The 15,817-nt window shown below is 45.6% G+C and overlaps 1 protein-coding gene across 9 annotated transcripts in view; it reads left to right on the top strand.

Annotated features, from left to right (window-relative positions):
* DOCK7 (dedicator of cytokinesis 7) overlaps positions 1-15,817 on the top strand; it is a 103,930-nt gene that overhangs the window by 85,607 nt on the left and 2,506 nt on the right. For 4 of the 9 annotated variants that reach the window (XM_065655498.1, XM_065655496.1, XM_065655494.1 and 1 more), the window contains 11 exons: positions 1,957-2,115; positions 2,374-2,474; positions 3,745-3,937; positions 4,120-4,263; positions 4,982-5,113; positions 5,844-5,858; positions 10,853-10,978; positions 12,349-12,438; positions 13,325-13,561; positions 14,248-14,391; positions 15,389-15,495. In XM_065655498.1, coding sequence (XP_065511570.1) covers positions 1,957-2,115; positions 2,374-2,474; positions 3,745-3,937; positions 4,120-4,263; positions 4,982-5,113; positions 5,844-5,858; positions 10,853-10,978; positions 12,349-12,438; positions 13,325-13,561; positions 14,248-14,391; positions 15,389-15,495 — 1,448 coding nt within the window. Of the gene's footprint in view, positions 1-1,956; positions 2,116-2,373; positions 2,475-3,744; positions 3,938-4,119; positions 4,264-4,981; positions 5,114-5,843; positions 5,859-10,124; positions 10,198-10,843; positions 10,979-12,348; positions 12,439-13,324; positions 13,562-14,247; positions 14,392-15,388; positions 15,496-15,817 lie in introns of those variants that run through there. The other 5 variants (XM_065655499.1, XM_065655495.1, XM_065655492.1 and 2 more) reach the window with 3 other exon arrangements.

The following is a 15,817-nucleotide window of genomic DNA, read 5'->3' as shown; positions in this document are numbered from 1 at the left end:
CCAGACTCCGCCCCATTGATCACAACTCTCTGGCTTCTCTCCTTCAGCCAGTTTGCAGTCCACCTCACTACCCGATCATCCAGTCCACTCTTCCTCAGTTTTGCCGTGAGGATGCTGTGGGAGACGGTGTCAAATGCTTTGCTGAAGTCAAGGTAGACCACATCCACTGCTCTGCCATCGTCAATCCACCTTGTTACGTCTTCATAAAAGGCTATGAGGTTGGTCAAACACGACTTCCCCTTGGTGAAGCCATGTTGACTGTCCCTGATGACCCTCTTATCCTTGATATGTCTTAAGATGGCACCAAGGATAAGGTGTTCCATCACTTTCCCAGGGATGGAGGTGAGGCTGACCGGTCTATAGTTGCCCGGGTCCTCCTTCTTGCCCTTTTTGAAGACCGGAGTGATATTTGCTTTCCTCCAGTCCTCAGGCACCTCTCCCGTTTCCCAAGACTTGGCAAAGATGATGGAGAGCGGTCCAGCAATGACTTCAGCCAGCTCCCTCAGCACCCTCGGGTGCATCCCATCTGGACCCATGGATTTATGGATGTCCAGATTGCTTAATTGCTCCCTAACCCAGTCCTCATCAACTGAGGCAGACTCCTCCATTGCCCTGCCTTCCTCTGGGGCCTCAGGGGTACGGGGCTCCTCAGGACAGCCTCCGGCAGAGTAGACAGAGACAAAGAAGGCATTCAGTAATTCTGCCTTCTCTGTATCTTCTGTCACCAGGGCACCCACCCCGTTCATCAGTGGGCCTACATTGCCTCTGGTGTTAGTTTTATCTGCCATGTATTTGAAGAACCTCTTCCTGTTGTCCTTGACCCCTCTCGCCAGGTTTAACTCTAAGGAGGCCTTAGCTTTCCTAGTTGCCTCCCTACATCCTCTGACAACAGCCTTATATTCTTCCCAAGTGGCCAGCCCCTCCTTCCATGATTTGTAAACCCTCCTCTTCCACTTGAGTTTGCCCAGCAGTTCCCTGTTTAACCACGCAGGTCTCCTGGCTCCCTTCCTTGACTTCCTGCGCGTCGGGATGCACTGATCTTGAGCTTGGTAGAAGCAGTCCCTGAAAGTTAACCAACTATCTTGGGCGCCTTTACCCTCAAGCAGCCTTGCCCACGGGATTTCCTCCAGCAACTGTTTGAAAAGGCCAAAGTCGGCCCTGCTGAAGTCCAGGGTTGCAATTCTGCTCGGTATTCTGCTCCCACCACAGGAGATTCTGAACTCCACAATCTCATGGTCACTGCAACCAAGGCAGCCCCCCACCTTTACTGCTTCGACCAGACCCTCCTTGTTAGCGAGGACAAGATCCAGCAGCGCACCTCTTCTAGTCGGCTCCTCCACCATTTGCATCAGAAAGTTATCGTCAATGCACTGGAGGAACCTCCTAGACTGAGGCTGGCTGGCTGAGTAGTCCTTCCAGCAAACATCAGGGTAGTTAAAATCCCCCATAACAACCAGAGCCTGTGACTGTGAGGCCACGCTCAGCTGCCCGTAGAAGGCCTCATCAACTTCCTCACCCTGATCTGGTGGCCTGTAATAGACTCCCACAACAGTGTCACCCCTGCCAGCCTGCCCCTTAATTCTCACCCACAGACTCTCAACTCGCTCCTCAACCGCACCTGGACAGTAATTCACGAGAACAGTATTCACGAGAGGGAGTTGAGCATCATCCTGTGCAGGGTCCTTGAGTGCAGGGAGAAGGAGAAAAAACTAAGACTTTTGCAGGAGAACCTTCACCTGCAGCTAAAAATTCTGTCCTCAGATTATGAAGTCAGTAGCACCAGAGGATTATTATAATCACTTCTCTGTGACAAGCCTTTTCACAAAACTTGTGTTTTCTTTTTTTGGATCAGGTGTCTATCAGGAGGAGGGTGTAACAACCAGAGCACTGAGGTTGCAGCAGACTGTTGAAGTGTTTCCAGGTTGTTGAAATACCATAATAATTTCTCTATTGCAGAACTTTGCCAGGGTGAAAATGCAGGTGACCATGTCTCTCTCATCCCTGGTGGGGACATCCCAGAACTTCAATGAGGAATTTTTGCGACGTTCCCTGAAGACTATTTTGACATATGCTGAAGAAGATCTGGAACTTAGGGAGACAACATTTCCTGATCAGGTACAAGAAATACCACAAGAGAAGTAATGTGTGGTTCATTAACAGGCTGTTCTTAGACCTCCATTTATAGCTGGATTTTGCATGAACTCCCTGAAGGAGCTACTTTTTTTTTTTAGCATCTAAGTACATAAAACTCAGGTTCTTGATTAATTCTGACAAGGTGCAAACACACAAAGCTTCAGAGTGTCTATGTTCCAAACACAGCAGTATGTAGCTCACATCCCATTGCTGGTTCATTACAGCAGTATATTTTTACAGGTCCAGGATCTAGTGTTCAACCTCCATATGATCCTCTCTGACACAGTGAAAATGAAGGAGCACCAGGAAGATCCAGAAATGCTGATTGACTTGATGTACAGGTAGAGTTTATAACCGTTGCACTGGAGGGACAGTAGATGTCAGTGCTCCATGTGGTGTTTGAACAAAACCTTGCACCTGCTGCCCTTCCTGTATTTACAGCATGAGGTACTTTATTCCTGTAAACTTTGATTACTTGTTTTTTAATAGCAATTACTTTAAACTTAAACATGTTTCACAGTGTTTGACATAGTTCAAATTTCATCTGCAACCAACACAGCTACTTGCTGCTTGGTTTTCGACCCAGGTGTTGCACATTTGAGTCCTTATAGAATCATAGAGTCCCTTTGGTTGGAAAGGAGCTTATTTTTGGAGCAGTTCCAGGTCTTAGTGCTCATGCACCAATATGTACCTGTCTGTTGTGTTTAAATGTGGTGTTAATAGGTTTTGTTTGGCGTTTATGTACCTTATCTTGGATAAAAGTAGTTTCCATTCCCCAGGAGTCTCTGACAATCTCATCCTCCACCTAAGCACAGACAACTCTCCCTGCTTGCATCAGGGAAAGCTTAATGATCTTCCAGGACCTGCTTGCACAAAAGGCTTTTCTGGTGCTGGTACATATGATGGTCTCTGTACGCAAAAGATATTCCAGAACCATGTTAAGATGCCAGTTACCAAATTACGTGGTGGTGTCTGCACCAGTGGTCCTGAGGGCTTCCAAGCAGGTCTACTCTGATTGCCTTACACTTCCCACCAGTCTCCAAGTGAATTATGAGCTTTGGCTAGGACCTTCAGCAGTCACCCATAAAAGCATCCTGCTGTGAGGGGGTAGCTGCAGTTGCTTGCTCATCACTAACTAGCTCAGAAATCTGTAAAGTAATTTAGGGTAATTTATCACTGTCTTCAACTGCCTGAAAGGAGGTTGTAGCATGGAGGGTGTTGGTCTCTTCTCCCAAGTAGCAAGTGATAGGACAAGAGGAAATAGCCTCAAGTTCCACCAGGGGAGGTTCAGATTGGATATTAGGAAAAAATTCTTCACGAAAAGGGTTATCGGGCGTTGGAACAGGCTGCCCAGGGCAGTGGTGGAGTCACCATCCCTGGAGGGGTTTGAATGCCGTTTAGACGAGGTTCTTAGGGACATGGTTTAGTGCCAGAGTTAGGTTGTAGTTGGACTCGATGATCCTGAGGGTTTCTTCCAACTGAAATGATTCTATGGTTCTGTATCTATATAGCTTCTTATGTTGTGTATCTCTAGATAGCCTAGCACTGAGGGTGGTTGTATTTAAGCAGAACTAACTAAATACTAGTCACAGAGGTTTTCTTTCCAATCAGGATTGCGAAGGGCTATCAGAACTCCCCTGACCTGCGCCTGACGTGGCTGCAGAACATGGCTGGAAAGCACTCGGAGAGGAGCAACCACGCCGAGTCAGCCCAGTGCCTGGTCCACTCCGCAGCCTTGGTGGCTGAATATCTCAGCATGCTGGAAGACCGAAAATACCTCCCTGTAGGGTGTGTTACATTTCAGGTAGGAATTATCCTGCTGAAGTACCGTGCTGGTTCAGAAGGAAATTAAACAAACTACATGTGAAAACTGCCTCTTTAGAAATTTTAGGATTTGATTGAAAATCAACCAGCTTTCAAAGTATTGAGAATTTTGATTGTTGTTTAAATTGAGTAAATTATTTCATCTATATTATATCTCCTTAGAACATATCTTCTAATGTTTTGGAAGAGTCAGCAGTTTCTGATGATGTTGTATCACCAGATGAAGAAGGTATCTGTTCTGGAAAGTATTTTACAGAAGCTGGTCTGGTGGGATTGCTGGAACAGGCTGCAGCATCTTTCTCCATGGTAGAAGACTTTAATTTCTTTACCTATCTTCTTCAGCAGTCTTACACTGCTGGGCATTATGAATGAAAATGTTTTCTCTGTGTATAACTCTATTGTAACCACTTAATTCGCATGAAGCACTGGGAGTTTTAATTGTTCAAGGCAACTTGCTTTGCCCTCTGGCGTAAACTTGCAAAGAACAAGATCTGGGACCAGTTTCTAGTGTTTTTCACTTCAACGCTGCACATTTGGGAGTTAAGGAGGACCGTGATGTTTTTCCTCCTCTTCAAAAAGAGTGGCCCAAGAGCTTTATGTGATCAGTGTTCCTGAGCTGGTAGTAGCAGATCCATCGGAAGCCAAGGAAAGCAAGTGAATTATTTCCTGCAACACAATATGAAGTGTCATGCAGTGGGTTTAAGTACAAGCAGCAGTAACTTCAGAGCAAAGACCTAGAACCCCTGCTGTGGGCTGGCTATGCCATGCTCTTGTGCCCATATCCATCCAAAATACCCCAGTTTTTATTCTATTAATAATCTCATTTATTAGTGGCGATGTGTGATGCAGTAGGCTTTTGATTCCAAAGGTAACTGAGGATTTTATTCCATCCATGTGTGGGTATATTTTAAGAAAAGCTGCTGATGACATCACAGTGCCACCTTTTAATTTTGCAGTTTTATCATTTAAATGCTGGTAGTATGTATCATTCTTGCTGTTGAGTTGATGGACCTTATTTTTGTAGGCTGGCATGTATGAAGCAGTTAATGAGGTTTACAAGGTCCTTATTCCTATCCACGAAGCTAACAGAGATGCCAAGAAGCTGTCTACTATTCATGGTAAACTCCAAGAAGCATTCAGCAAGATAGTTCACCAGGTAATGATTTGAATTTTCAGCTGCAGTGTGAATAGTGAAAAAACTTCAAATATTCAGTGCAAATAAAAACTACCTGTTAAGGAAAAAAAAAAAATAGATTATGCAGGATTTGTCCAATGGTGATCCACAGTAAATGAAAGGATCACTAACAGGATTTTTTTTCTCTGGACATTTAACCTGAGAAACATGAGAGAACATAAAACATAACCAAGTTTCATTGTAACTTTAGAAATATCCAAGAGTTAAAAATTCCAACCATTTGTCAGTTTATCCTTTCAGATGTTATTTTAACCTGTGTTTTGCATGCTGTATGTCTGGGAAAGATGCTGTGTCTTGCCTTTAGCCTGCTAGGTAACATTCAGAAGTGTCGGGGGTTTATTTGTCTATTCATACAGTGGACAAGTAATTGAAGGAAACTTTCTAAACTTAGATTGTGCAAAACCCATCAGCTAGATGCAGATTGGTGCATCGATTTGATAGGATCCAGCTGAGGGTCTGGTGGTTTTCTCCCTGTTCTGGCATCGCCAGATTCCTGAGGTTAAATTTACCAATAGAGGACAATTCGTGAGTGTCCTTCTGGGGCAGAGAAGGCCGTTTTGGATGCATGATGACATATAATTATTGAAACCATTTCAGGTTTATGATACCTTACATTGCTGGTCATGTTTTGGCCTTTGAAACTTCTTTTTTTGGTTTCTGTGACATGCGCTTTTTACTTTTTATTACACAGAGTACTGGCTGGGAGGTAGGTAACTCCATTCTAGTTAGTAAAGAACACTAATAGATTTTTCAGATGACTCACGCCAATGCTTGCCCACATGTGCTAGTTGTGGGTATTTCTGTTGCTGTCTGCTGTTAAAACAATTCATTAACCAAAGAAATACCAATAAACCGATTGTGGTTGTAGTAGGAAATTCTTCATAAGAAGCTCTAGGTAGTGCATGGATGCTGACGTGTTCCACTAATGAGGTTCTTTGGTGAATGAGCCACTGTATCATCACTAGTTTGTTTTTATAATTTGTTTATATTTCTTTTCATCAGCATTGACACAGAAAATCATCCCTTCATACCATATTTTCACCCCACCCCCAGGGGTCGATTTAAACAATAATGCTCAGAGGTACTAAAACACAAAACTCGTTTCCGGCATGTGCAGACCGTATCTCGGAGAATAGGCTGCTTCATTCTGCTCATTTAAGAGCAATCAGTTCGTTAGGTAGCTGTTTATCTGGCAGTAAAATGGCTCAGTTGCGTTAACTGGAGTCAGTTTTGCTGCTTTTGTTTTTTTCGAGGCCGTTGGCTCACGTTTCTACAACATACACCACGAGAACCACACAATTGGATTAAAGATGGGCAAAGCCGTCGGCTTCATCCGCAGCAGAGAGAGTTTGGTAACTCGGGCCCTAGTCCAGTCGACACAGCGGGCACATGAGCATCCAGAAGTCTCAGAAGACATTTAAAATGTTTTGTGAAGATGATGTTACATTATTTGCTTAGACTTCAGCTGTCCAGTTAATCTCTGCTCTTCTGTGAATCAGGCAGCTCAGCATGGGCCATCTCCCTCCACGTTTCCACCGCAGGAGAGCATTTAAACCCACGCTTCCCAAACTGGGGCTAAGAACAAAATTCTTTTGCGTTGTGTGATGTAAATAATTTGGGCAGATGATGTCTGAATATCAGCTTTAGCTCCAGCCTAGCAAGAAATTAAGTCCAGTAGTTTAAAAGTAGTCCAGAGTACGTGTGGTAAGGAGTGTAAATAATCTGTGTCCAAACGCCAACAAATGTGAAGGCCTGTGAGCATCTATTTTGATTAGTCTGTCCCTAAATCGACCCCTGAAGAAAATCCTGTCATTGGTTATGATCCTAACATCACTCAGTCACGTTTTACTGCATGGTAAAAGACACCCATGGTTTCTGTTCTCATGTGTCGTCGTGCTCCTTCATGGCCACACTTTTTCTGATCTTTGTGCTTTGTAGCTTTCAGATTTGTTGCATGTTTTGCCCTTTTTCCTTGTTTTAAATACTTTAATGGATGCTCACCCTTTTTTTATTTTAGAGTTTATTTGCTGCCAATTTGCTGCTTGTTTGTTTTTTGGAATTTCCCTAATTAAATACTTTCTGTTTTCTCCTCTGTCGCCCTGGTTGCTGACCCTCCTCCCCACTCTTACTATTGTCTGTTGTGGTAAGTTCCTACTTGTGGATTTTTTCCCCCCTCCTTTCTCCTTGTTTGTTTTTTTTTCCCCTTTTTGTTTTTTGTTTTACACTGTGGAAACCCCAATTTCATTTTACCAAAGAGCTATGCCAACAGCAGGACCCCACCTCATGTCCCAGGGCAAGCAGTATTGCCAGCTACAAGCACCCAAGTATCCTGAGTCTGGCACCATTTCCGAGACCTACTTAAACACAAGTGGTGGGTTTTTCTGCTTGTGTGTTTGTTCGTTGAATAAATGTCAAATTTAATTCTTTATGTTTAACAAAGTTGTTAGGAAAAAACCTCTTCATGCTATGGCACGAGAATTCAAAAACGCTTTTTAAAGTCTGCAAGGTGAGGTTGCCAGTGAATAGCAACAGCTTCAAAAAAATCAGTATTGGAGGACTTGTGGTAGTTGGCAACACTGCAAAGGACCTTGGGTTAAAATTGAGCAAGAAAATAACAACGCTCAAGTTTGGTAAAGATGGTTGGATTTTGCATTCTGCACGGTGTGTACGAAGGAGTTACTTTTATTCCGACATCCTTCGGGCTGGCTCTGCCTCCAGGCAGCTGCTGCTGCTGTGTTGGTCTTGGTGAAGAAAGCAGATGTGATCACTCTTGTCTCTGATGTTTCAAATCTTGTTGGCAAAGCTTTTTGTGTGCGTGCAAGAGATAACTCTCAAACTTGATTCCCAGCAATTTTGAAAGGTATTTACCATGCATAATAACAAACCATGAACCTTCATAAATCATGATGGCTGTTATCTGCTCTGCCAGTTCTGTAATGGCTATTCAGTGTTCACCTTCATTCTCTTCTCCTCCCAAAGACCTATTATTTTTTATAAAATAATAGGAGATAAAATGCTTTTAATAATTTCTCCCTCATATCTGCATTTTTAGCTCTTTTCAGAAACAAGACCATGGAGTATTTTTAAGTTATTTGTTTCGTTTTCCGTACTGTGATTAAATAGACTTCGGTATTGGCTAAATTTCAATTAAAAGATCCCGGTACGGAGCCATCCTGGATTCTTAACACCAGGCAAGAAATTGAGCTCTCCCAGTGTCGGGGGGCTGGTAGCCACTGCGTGTCCGTGTGAGGTGGGGAATAGCCCCAAGTGTTTGCTCTCCTGGAGGAATGTGTCCCTGGCCCCTCGCTGCCAAGTGCAGATCCCCCAGCACGAGTCACGGAACGTTTCGTGGCTGATGGATCCAGGGCTTGGTGGGGAGATGCTTCTGTCACACGAGGGGCTGCCAGTGCTCCTCACTGCCGGCTTTTCTCCCCGGGATCCTTACGATAACTGAGATTCGGCAACTGGATTTATCAGGAAAAGCCAGTGCAGCTGGCCTGCATGACAAAGAAATAAGTACGTAAGACACTGAACCTCACCAGACTTTGCTGCTGCTGCCGCTCCCGGGACTTCCCAGTGCTCCATTACTCTAATTTTATGCATTTAGTAAATGCCACCGGAACTCCTTATTAACTGATGCAGATCAACAGTCAGCATATTCTTCCTCACTCGCTGTTATGAATACTTTTACAGTGACATAAATGCACACTGCCCATAACAAATAGGCGTCTGGGCAGATGTCCACATGGCAGATACCTTGTGGGGACCAGGTTCTGCAGACACTTCATAGCCTGAAAGTCACTCGCCAACTAGGTAGGAAAAAATAGCTGAGTTGGAAGAGCAGCAGCGTGTCCTCCATCGCTGGGGCCTGCCCTGTGCCCAGGGGTTGGGGCAGGATCCCACCAGCTTCCACATGGAGCATGCCAGCCCCATGTGAGGTCTGGGGAGATGTTTTGTTTGGCTGTTCCCCCAGAGGGCGTTAAAAGACACGATGAGGTTCTCAGGGACATGGTTTAGTGACAGTGTTGGGTTAACGGTTGGACTCGACCTTGAGGGTCTCTTCCAACCAAAATGATTCTATGATTCTGTGCTACTTTGGGAAAGGAGCCCTGGAATCAGAGTCTTCTGCCTGTAACATTGAGGTTGATTTTTAAAAAATAGCACAGGAAGCTGGAAATGCTGGACATTGAGGGATTTTAGTGTGGGGAACATTATCCAAAACTGTGGCCTTGCAAAGGTAGTGATGAGTAAACGGAGGGTTCTGTAGGCTGCTCATTGCTATGTGGGTCCAGAGGGACGGGCACTGGAGAAGGACGGGGAGCCCAGGGGAACGGCAACCAGATGTTGCCAGGTGTTAGTTCCAATCAAACAGTAACCACTTTGGAGCTGGGGGCGGCACCAGGAGGTGCTTCTGGGGATGGCTGTGGGGTGACAAAACCCTGTGGTCAGCACTGGCAGGAGATGGATGAAAACCCCTCTCTGGAGGAGGTTTGGACTAGATAGCCTTTGAAGGTCCTTTCCAACCCAAGCTGTTCCATGATTCTGTGATTCTAGGGATGCTAGCGTGACAGTGCTTTTTCCAGTCTGCCTGAGGTTTGTGGGGTTTTTTTTTAATTTAGTTTGGCTTGTTTATCCTCTTTGCCTTCCATAGATTATGTTCACCATCACCACAAAAGATCTGTTTTGCCATAGCAAAATACTAAAGAAAAATATCGTACACAGCAACCAAGACATCTGTCAGTGCTGTTTGAAACCAAACACTAGCCCGGATTCAGAAACATTACATGTTATATACTATGTGACACTTTCTCGTGAGAGTAAAGGTGAACATTTTAGAGTTTCTTGCTGAAAGGCGTTTCTGGTTTGTGCATGCAGCGTGTGTTTTTTTAACAAAATCAAAGGAGCGATGTATTTTTAAAGCGTTTTTCTTCTCTCTCTCTCTTAATCAGATTTTCTTCGTTACTTTTTCCAGCAAAAATCTTTCTTGTTTCTCTACTTTTGTTGCATTTCTGGGCCAAATTCACCACTGGCTCCCATGGAAGCAGGTACATGATAGAGCGGATTGCATCTGCTTTCACCAGGAGTGACTTTGGCCCTCTGTACTAGACATTAGTTACTAGAAGAGAACGTAACCCCTTCCAGTCGACACGCTATTTAAAAAGCACTCGCGTGTGTGTATGTGTGAGTGAACTGGACATTGACTTCAGCCCAATCCTGCAATTACTTGTGAGTGGATTATTTATGGGGTGCTCTGGTGTGGGTGATTTAAGGGGTGTCTGTGCGATATCCCCCCGCAGCTACAGGGTACGGGCTCAGGGCTGTCTGCACAGGGTTTGGAGAGCCCGAAATAATTACCCAAACGAAGGGACTTGCCTTGGACTGTTCCCTAGAGACGTCTGACACCTCCAGACTCCTCCTGGGGTGGGAAAAGTCATTGCAGCGTTGGGCTAATGGTCATAACTGATTCATATAATTCCATGTTAGTTTATAATTTCATTGTGGTGTTTGCTGCTAAAATGCATTCATGCTGAGTTCCAGGTGTGTTTTTTCTTTCCCTTCTTTCTTTCTAATTTTTTTCCTTGTTTTTTAATTTCTTTTTTATTTCGCATAAATTCAGGAGCCTGCCTGCAGCCGTGCTTGGGGGTGTGCATGTCTCCACACTGAAATAACCTTCTGTTTCTCCAAACCTAGGATGGAAAGAGGATGTTTGGCACCTACTTCCGGGTTGGTTTTTATGGAACTAAATTTGGAGACCTGGATGAGCAAGAGTTTGTTTACAAGGAACCCGCGATCACCAAGTTAGCTGAGATTTCCCATAGGCTCGAGGTGAGATGATTGTGGCCAACCTCAAATTCTGTCTGGGAGTTGCAGTTTAACTATTTTCCATTAGTTATTTAAGAGCTGCATTGCCAAATTACGGGAAGTGCTGGAAATTAAAATCGTTGGGCAAAAACCAGCGCTCTGCCTCTTGGAGGCTGATGCAAAGCTGAGCTTAGAGAAACAGTCGCTTGGCAAAACAGTTTGCAGAGCCCCATGTGGTGGCCAGAGCTGGACCCGATGTCTCATGTCCTGTGGCCAGGGCCACCTCTGCAGCTGGAATGTGAGGAGTGGAGTCCCACAGGTTTTCCCTGATCTTGTAGCGAAAGCTGCAGACCGGCTATGATCATTCTGGAGTTTGTGGTGGATCACACCTTGTCTGCATTTCTCCTCAGCCTCCTGGTGTAAATGGGGTGACCTGGGCTGGAAAAAAGGTTGAGATGCCTTTCAGGATCTGCCTGTTAGAAAGTCTTGCATTTTGCTGTCATTTTGTTGCTTTCGTAATGTTCCTGTGCTCCTAGAGATTGAAGCCTCTAAAGTGGCTGAATTTCAGAGCCCCTGAGGCGGGATATCACAGGTCCTAAGTTTGTTTCAGCCGTGAACAAGCAAAGGCAACTCCGATTAACGTAACTGGGGCTTGGGCGCTGCTCCAGGCACCACTCAGTGATCATCTGTACCGTGTAATGGTTAGTCTGGCCTGGTTTTGTGCCAACTAACCTGTGTCTACACAATGCCTTAGCACAATTTGGGGAACAGCAGAGGTCAGAGACTGTTCTCATCTGTGCACAGATGAAGCCATCCCCAGCAGGAGGGGAGGACCAGGCTCTGGGCTGTGCCACGCTCTGTGTCCCTAGGGCCAAAGGGCAGAGCTGACCCTGGTTTATGCACAACAGATCTGATGTCACATTGTTGCTCACAACAGTCCAGCCGCTGTCACGTTGCGCTGAAAGCAGCAGCGTTGTTTGAGGTTTAAAAAAACCTGAATTCTGAATCCGGCCATTCACCCAGCCCAGCAAAGCTACGCTCTGATGCAGCACCTGAGTTCCAGGCTGATCCCGCATTGACCCCAGTTTTCAGCTGAGCTCACAGACACCCAGCGAGCTCAAATGGCTTGTTCAGAACCACGCAGCCTGTGTTTGCGCAGTTGGAAGGCTCCCGAGTTCTCCTGCCTTCCAGGGCGTTAGGCTTGTTTTTTCCTGTTGCCCCTGAAATGCGACTGATTTAATTCTGGGATCAGCAGATCACATTCAGCCCCAGCACAGCTACTGTTGGAGGCACATGGAGCTTCACCTCCCCTGAATAAGCCTTTGTCTCTCCAACCCCCATCTCTGACGGCTGCGTTTGATGGTTTCTTTCAATGCATTTGCTCTTGATTGTAGGGATTTTACGGAGAACGGTTTGGTGAAGATGTGCTTGAGGTGATTAAGGACTCAAACCCTGTGGACAAATGTAAACTAGATCCTAACAAGGTAAGAGCACAAGTACAGTTTTAGAGGTAGAACCGGTCCTGAATGTATGCAAATGCAATGGAACAAATCCTGCCCTGAATTTCACCCAGCAGGCAATGAAATCCACATCCAGAGCATCTTGTGACTGCTTGAGATGAGAGTTGGGGAAAACCATCCCAGCAAAGGAATGCAGAATTAGGCATGTTGTCCTCTGCCTTTGCAGTGACGGGTGGGAAGGGAGGAGATGACAGGACAGCAGCGGCCCAGGCTGCACTGGCCTTTTTCTTTCTTGCTGGGTGCATGGAAGGGAGTTCGCCATTCTCTGGCCTCTGGTTTTTTTGCAGCTGCAGCATTTTGTCATTCTTGCGCCATGTCCTTTAGGTGCAGCAGAAACAGAATCACAGAATGGTTTGGGTTGGAAGGACCTTCCCAGCTCCCCCACTGGCCCCGCTGCCATGAGCAGGGACATCTGCACCAGCTCAGGTTGCTCAGAGCCCCGTCCAGCCTGGCCCGGGATGTCTCCAGGGATGGGGCATCCACCACCTCTCTGGCCAACCTGGGCCAATATTTTACCACCCTAGGCTGCCTAGTGGTTTAGGGCAGGGCATTATCTGCAAGGAAGGGAAGGAGAGGCTTCATGTGAAGAGCATGAGAGGAGACAGGCAGTGAGCTGTATTTTATCCAGTCCAGAAACTGCTGAGCAGCTACCAGCACCCCTAGTCCTTGTCTGTGTGAGTGTGATTTTTCTGAGTAAAGGCAAAAAAACCAGTCCTGGTTCTTCCAGAAATGGCTTCAAGAGGAAAGAAAGCAAACTGGGTGATCGCACTGCTGAAAAGCAGGGCATAGGGCTCAGCTCTTCTCCTCTGGCGCTGTTCCTCACCGTGTACACCTGGCTTCTGTCCCGCAGGCCTACATTCAGATAACCTACGTGGAGCCGTACTTCGACACGTATGAGATGAAGGACAGGATAACTTACTTCGACAAGAACTACAACTTGCGGCGTTTCATGTACTGCACGCCCTTCACGCTGGACGGCCGGGCTCATGGGGAGCTGCATGAGCAGTTCAAGCGCAAAACCATCCTGACGACGTCCCATGCTTTCCCATACATTAAAACCAGGATAAACGTCGTTCACAAAGAGGAGGTGAGGCCTGTGCTGTCAGGGGCTTCCTGCGTTTGATGGGATGTTGCTGATACTCATGCACAGTGTACTATTGTATGTGTAATTTAATATCACAGCCATGTCCCTTCATGCCGTCACATTATACAGATGCACCCTCCTGGCCATCGCCAGCCTGCCTTTCCCTTCTCTGTTAAAAACGCAAAAATTTGGCAGAGAGCGAGAGCAGACTGCACCGTCGTGAGCTGCTCTGGTGTTCACTGCAGGGACTCTGCACCTGAGTTTAAGAGCGCCTTGTTTCTGTTGAGCTTTTCCCTGTTCCTATTCAACCTAAACTAAAACCAGACTGATTTAGTAATGCAGAACATCACCTCTTTCACCAGTGTATCCAGTTGACACCGTCCTGTAACCCTGGGCGGCTGGTTGGAGAGACTGCAAAGGAACATGAGTCTGCCAGCTCAGGAGCAATCTCAGAAAGCTCTTGAGCACCCAGATGTAGAAATACATTTAAAAATCAAATCTTTTTCTTGATGTTCCTAAATCAAGACTGAGACAATGTGTTTCTGAAGTGCTTCTGTCCAGACTGTCCTGTCAGTGTCCTCCACCTCTTCAGTGGGACACCCCAAAGTGACCTTGGTGTTTCCGAAGGTCTGTGTCTGGTTGGCAGTCCCAGCCATAACAGGTATCCTCTATTCTGGCTACTTGTTTAGATCATTTTGACGCCCATTGAAGTTGCCATAGAGGACATGCAGAAGAAAACACAGGAATTGGCTTTTGCAACCCACCAAGACCCCGCGGACCCAAAGATGCTGCAGATGGTGCTGCAAGGATCAGTAGGTACCACAGTAAATCAGGTGAGGATCACTGGCCGAGCTGGAGACACTGGGGTATCATATCATGTCATATCGTATACGTATCACTCGGTGCGATGGATGTTCAGCATTGGGCCTTATTTCTTAAAATACCAGGGCTTTTTTTCCCCATTCAGTCTGTGGGATGTGTTTAAGGTCACTGGTTGGTCTAGGCCGACTGCTCTCAGTGACTTTGCCATTTGAGTAAGAGTCCTGAAAATGTGGTTAAATCTGGAAACTGGCTGAGAAGAGACAGCCCCCACTCAGTTACCTGCTCCTTCCTGGCATTCACAGTTGTTTCTCCCTGTTTCTCCTTCTCCCTTAAAAAAAACAGAAAAAACCAAACCAAAACCAAACCACAACCAAAAAAACAGGAGGAAAAAAAACCCAAAGAAACAACCCAACCCCTCAACCCGCCCCCCGCAAAACATGTGAAAAGTTTTATTAGTTTCCTGTTGGTTAGCCAGGCTCTGGTGGGTGGAAGTAGGATTGTGTCCTGTTGTGGTTTTTGAACAAGATGGAAAGCAAAGCTAGTGAATGGAGAAAAATGAAGGAAAAACTGAGGGACTACAAGTAAAGCTCTACTAATGCACAAGCTGGAAAAAAAGCAGCCGGAGTTTGAAGTTCTGGGTTGAGTTTGCAGTGCTGGCAAACATTTCCTTGGTTCCATCCGCATCGTTTAATCTTTGTCTTAGTTGTGAGTTGAGCAAATTTTGTCGAGAGTCCTTATAAGAGAAAACAAATGTAGAATCTGTGCGTTTTCTCACACTGTTTTCCAAAAGCGGAGTCTTATTTAAAACAAAAAAGAAAAGCTTAAAAGAGATTCAGTTGTCATGATGTTTGGTGATTTATGCCAGATTTACCAGCTGCAATTCTTCAAGGTGCATTCTGTAAGGAAATGTTGCATTTTATGAATGTTTCTATGTGCAAGAAGTTTCTCCAGTGACTGGATATGACAGATGGTTCCGAGAAACTTAATTTTCTCTTCTGCTCCTAAAAGGGACCATTAGAAGTTGCACAAGTTTTCTTGTCTGAAATACCCAACGACCCAAAGCTCTTCAGACATCACAACAAGCTGCGGCTCTGTTTCAAAGACTTCACGAAAAGGTAGGGAGTATTGTCAAACTGCCTGCCAGGTGCAGTTCGTACTACCACATCAGGCAGGAACATGAAATGAAAAATAACATGAAAATAACATGGAGGTGTCCGGAGAGAGGAGTATCCATGGTGTAACTCCGTCTCTCCAGTTCCCTGCGCAGCTGCCCGGGTGTTTCCCTGTTTCTCTGGTGCTGCTGGTCCGTGACTTAAGGGGCTGAAGTCGTTTGGCTTTGCTGTTGATCAGGAGTTAATTAGCGATGACAGTTCAGTTGTGAACAAGTGTTCCTGTCTCAGAAAACACAACTGGCCACGCTGGCAGAACTGAACTCAC

The sequence above is a fragment of the Caloenas nicobarica genome, chromosome Z, assembly GCF_036013445.1.
Source record: "Caloenas nicobarica isolate bCalNic1 chromosome Z, bCalNic1.hap1, whole genome shotgun sequence".
Classification (NCBI taxonomy): domain Eukaryota; kingdom Metazoa; phylum Chordata; class Aves; order Columbiformes; family Columbidae; genus Caloenas; species Caloenas nicobarica.
Note: the sequence above shows the minus strand (reverse complement) of the source record. Positions and strands in the feature narration are given on the sequence as shown.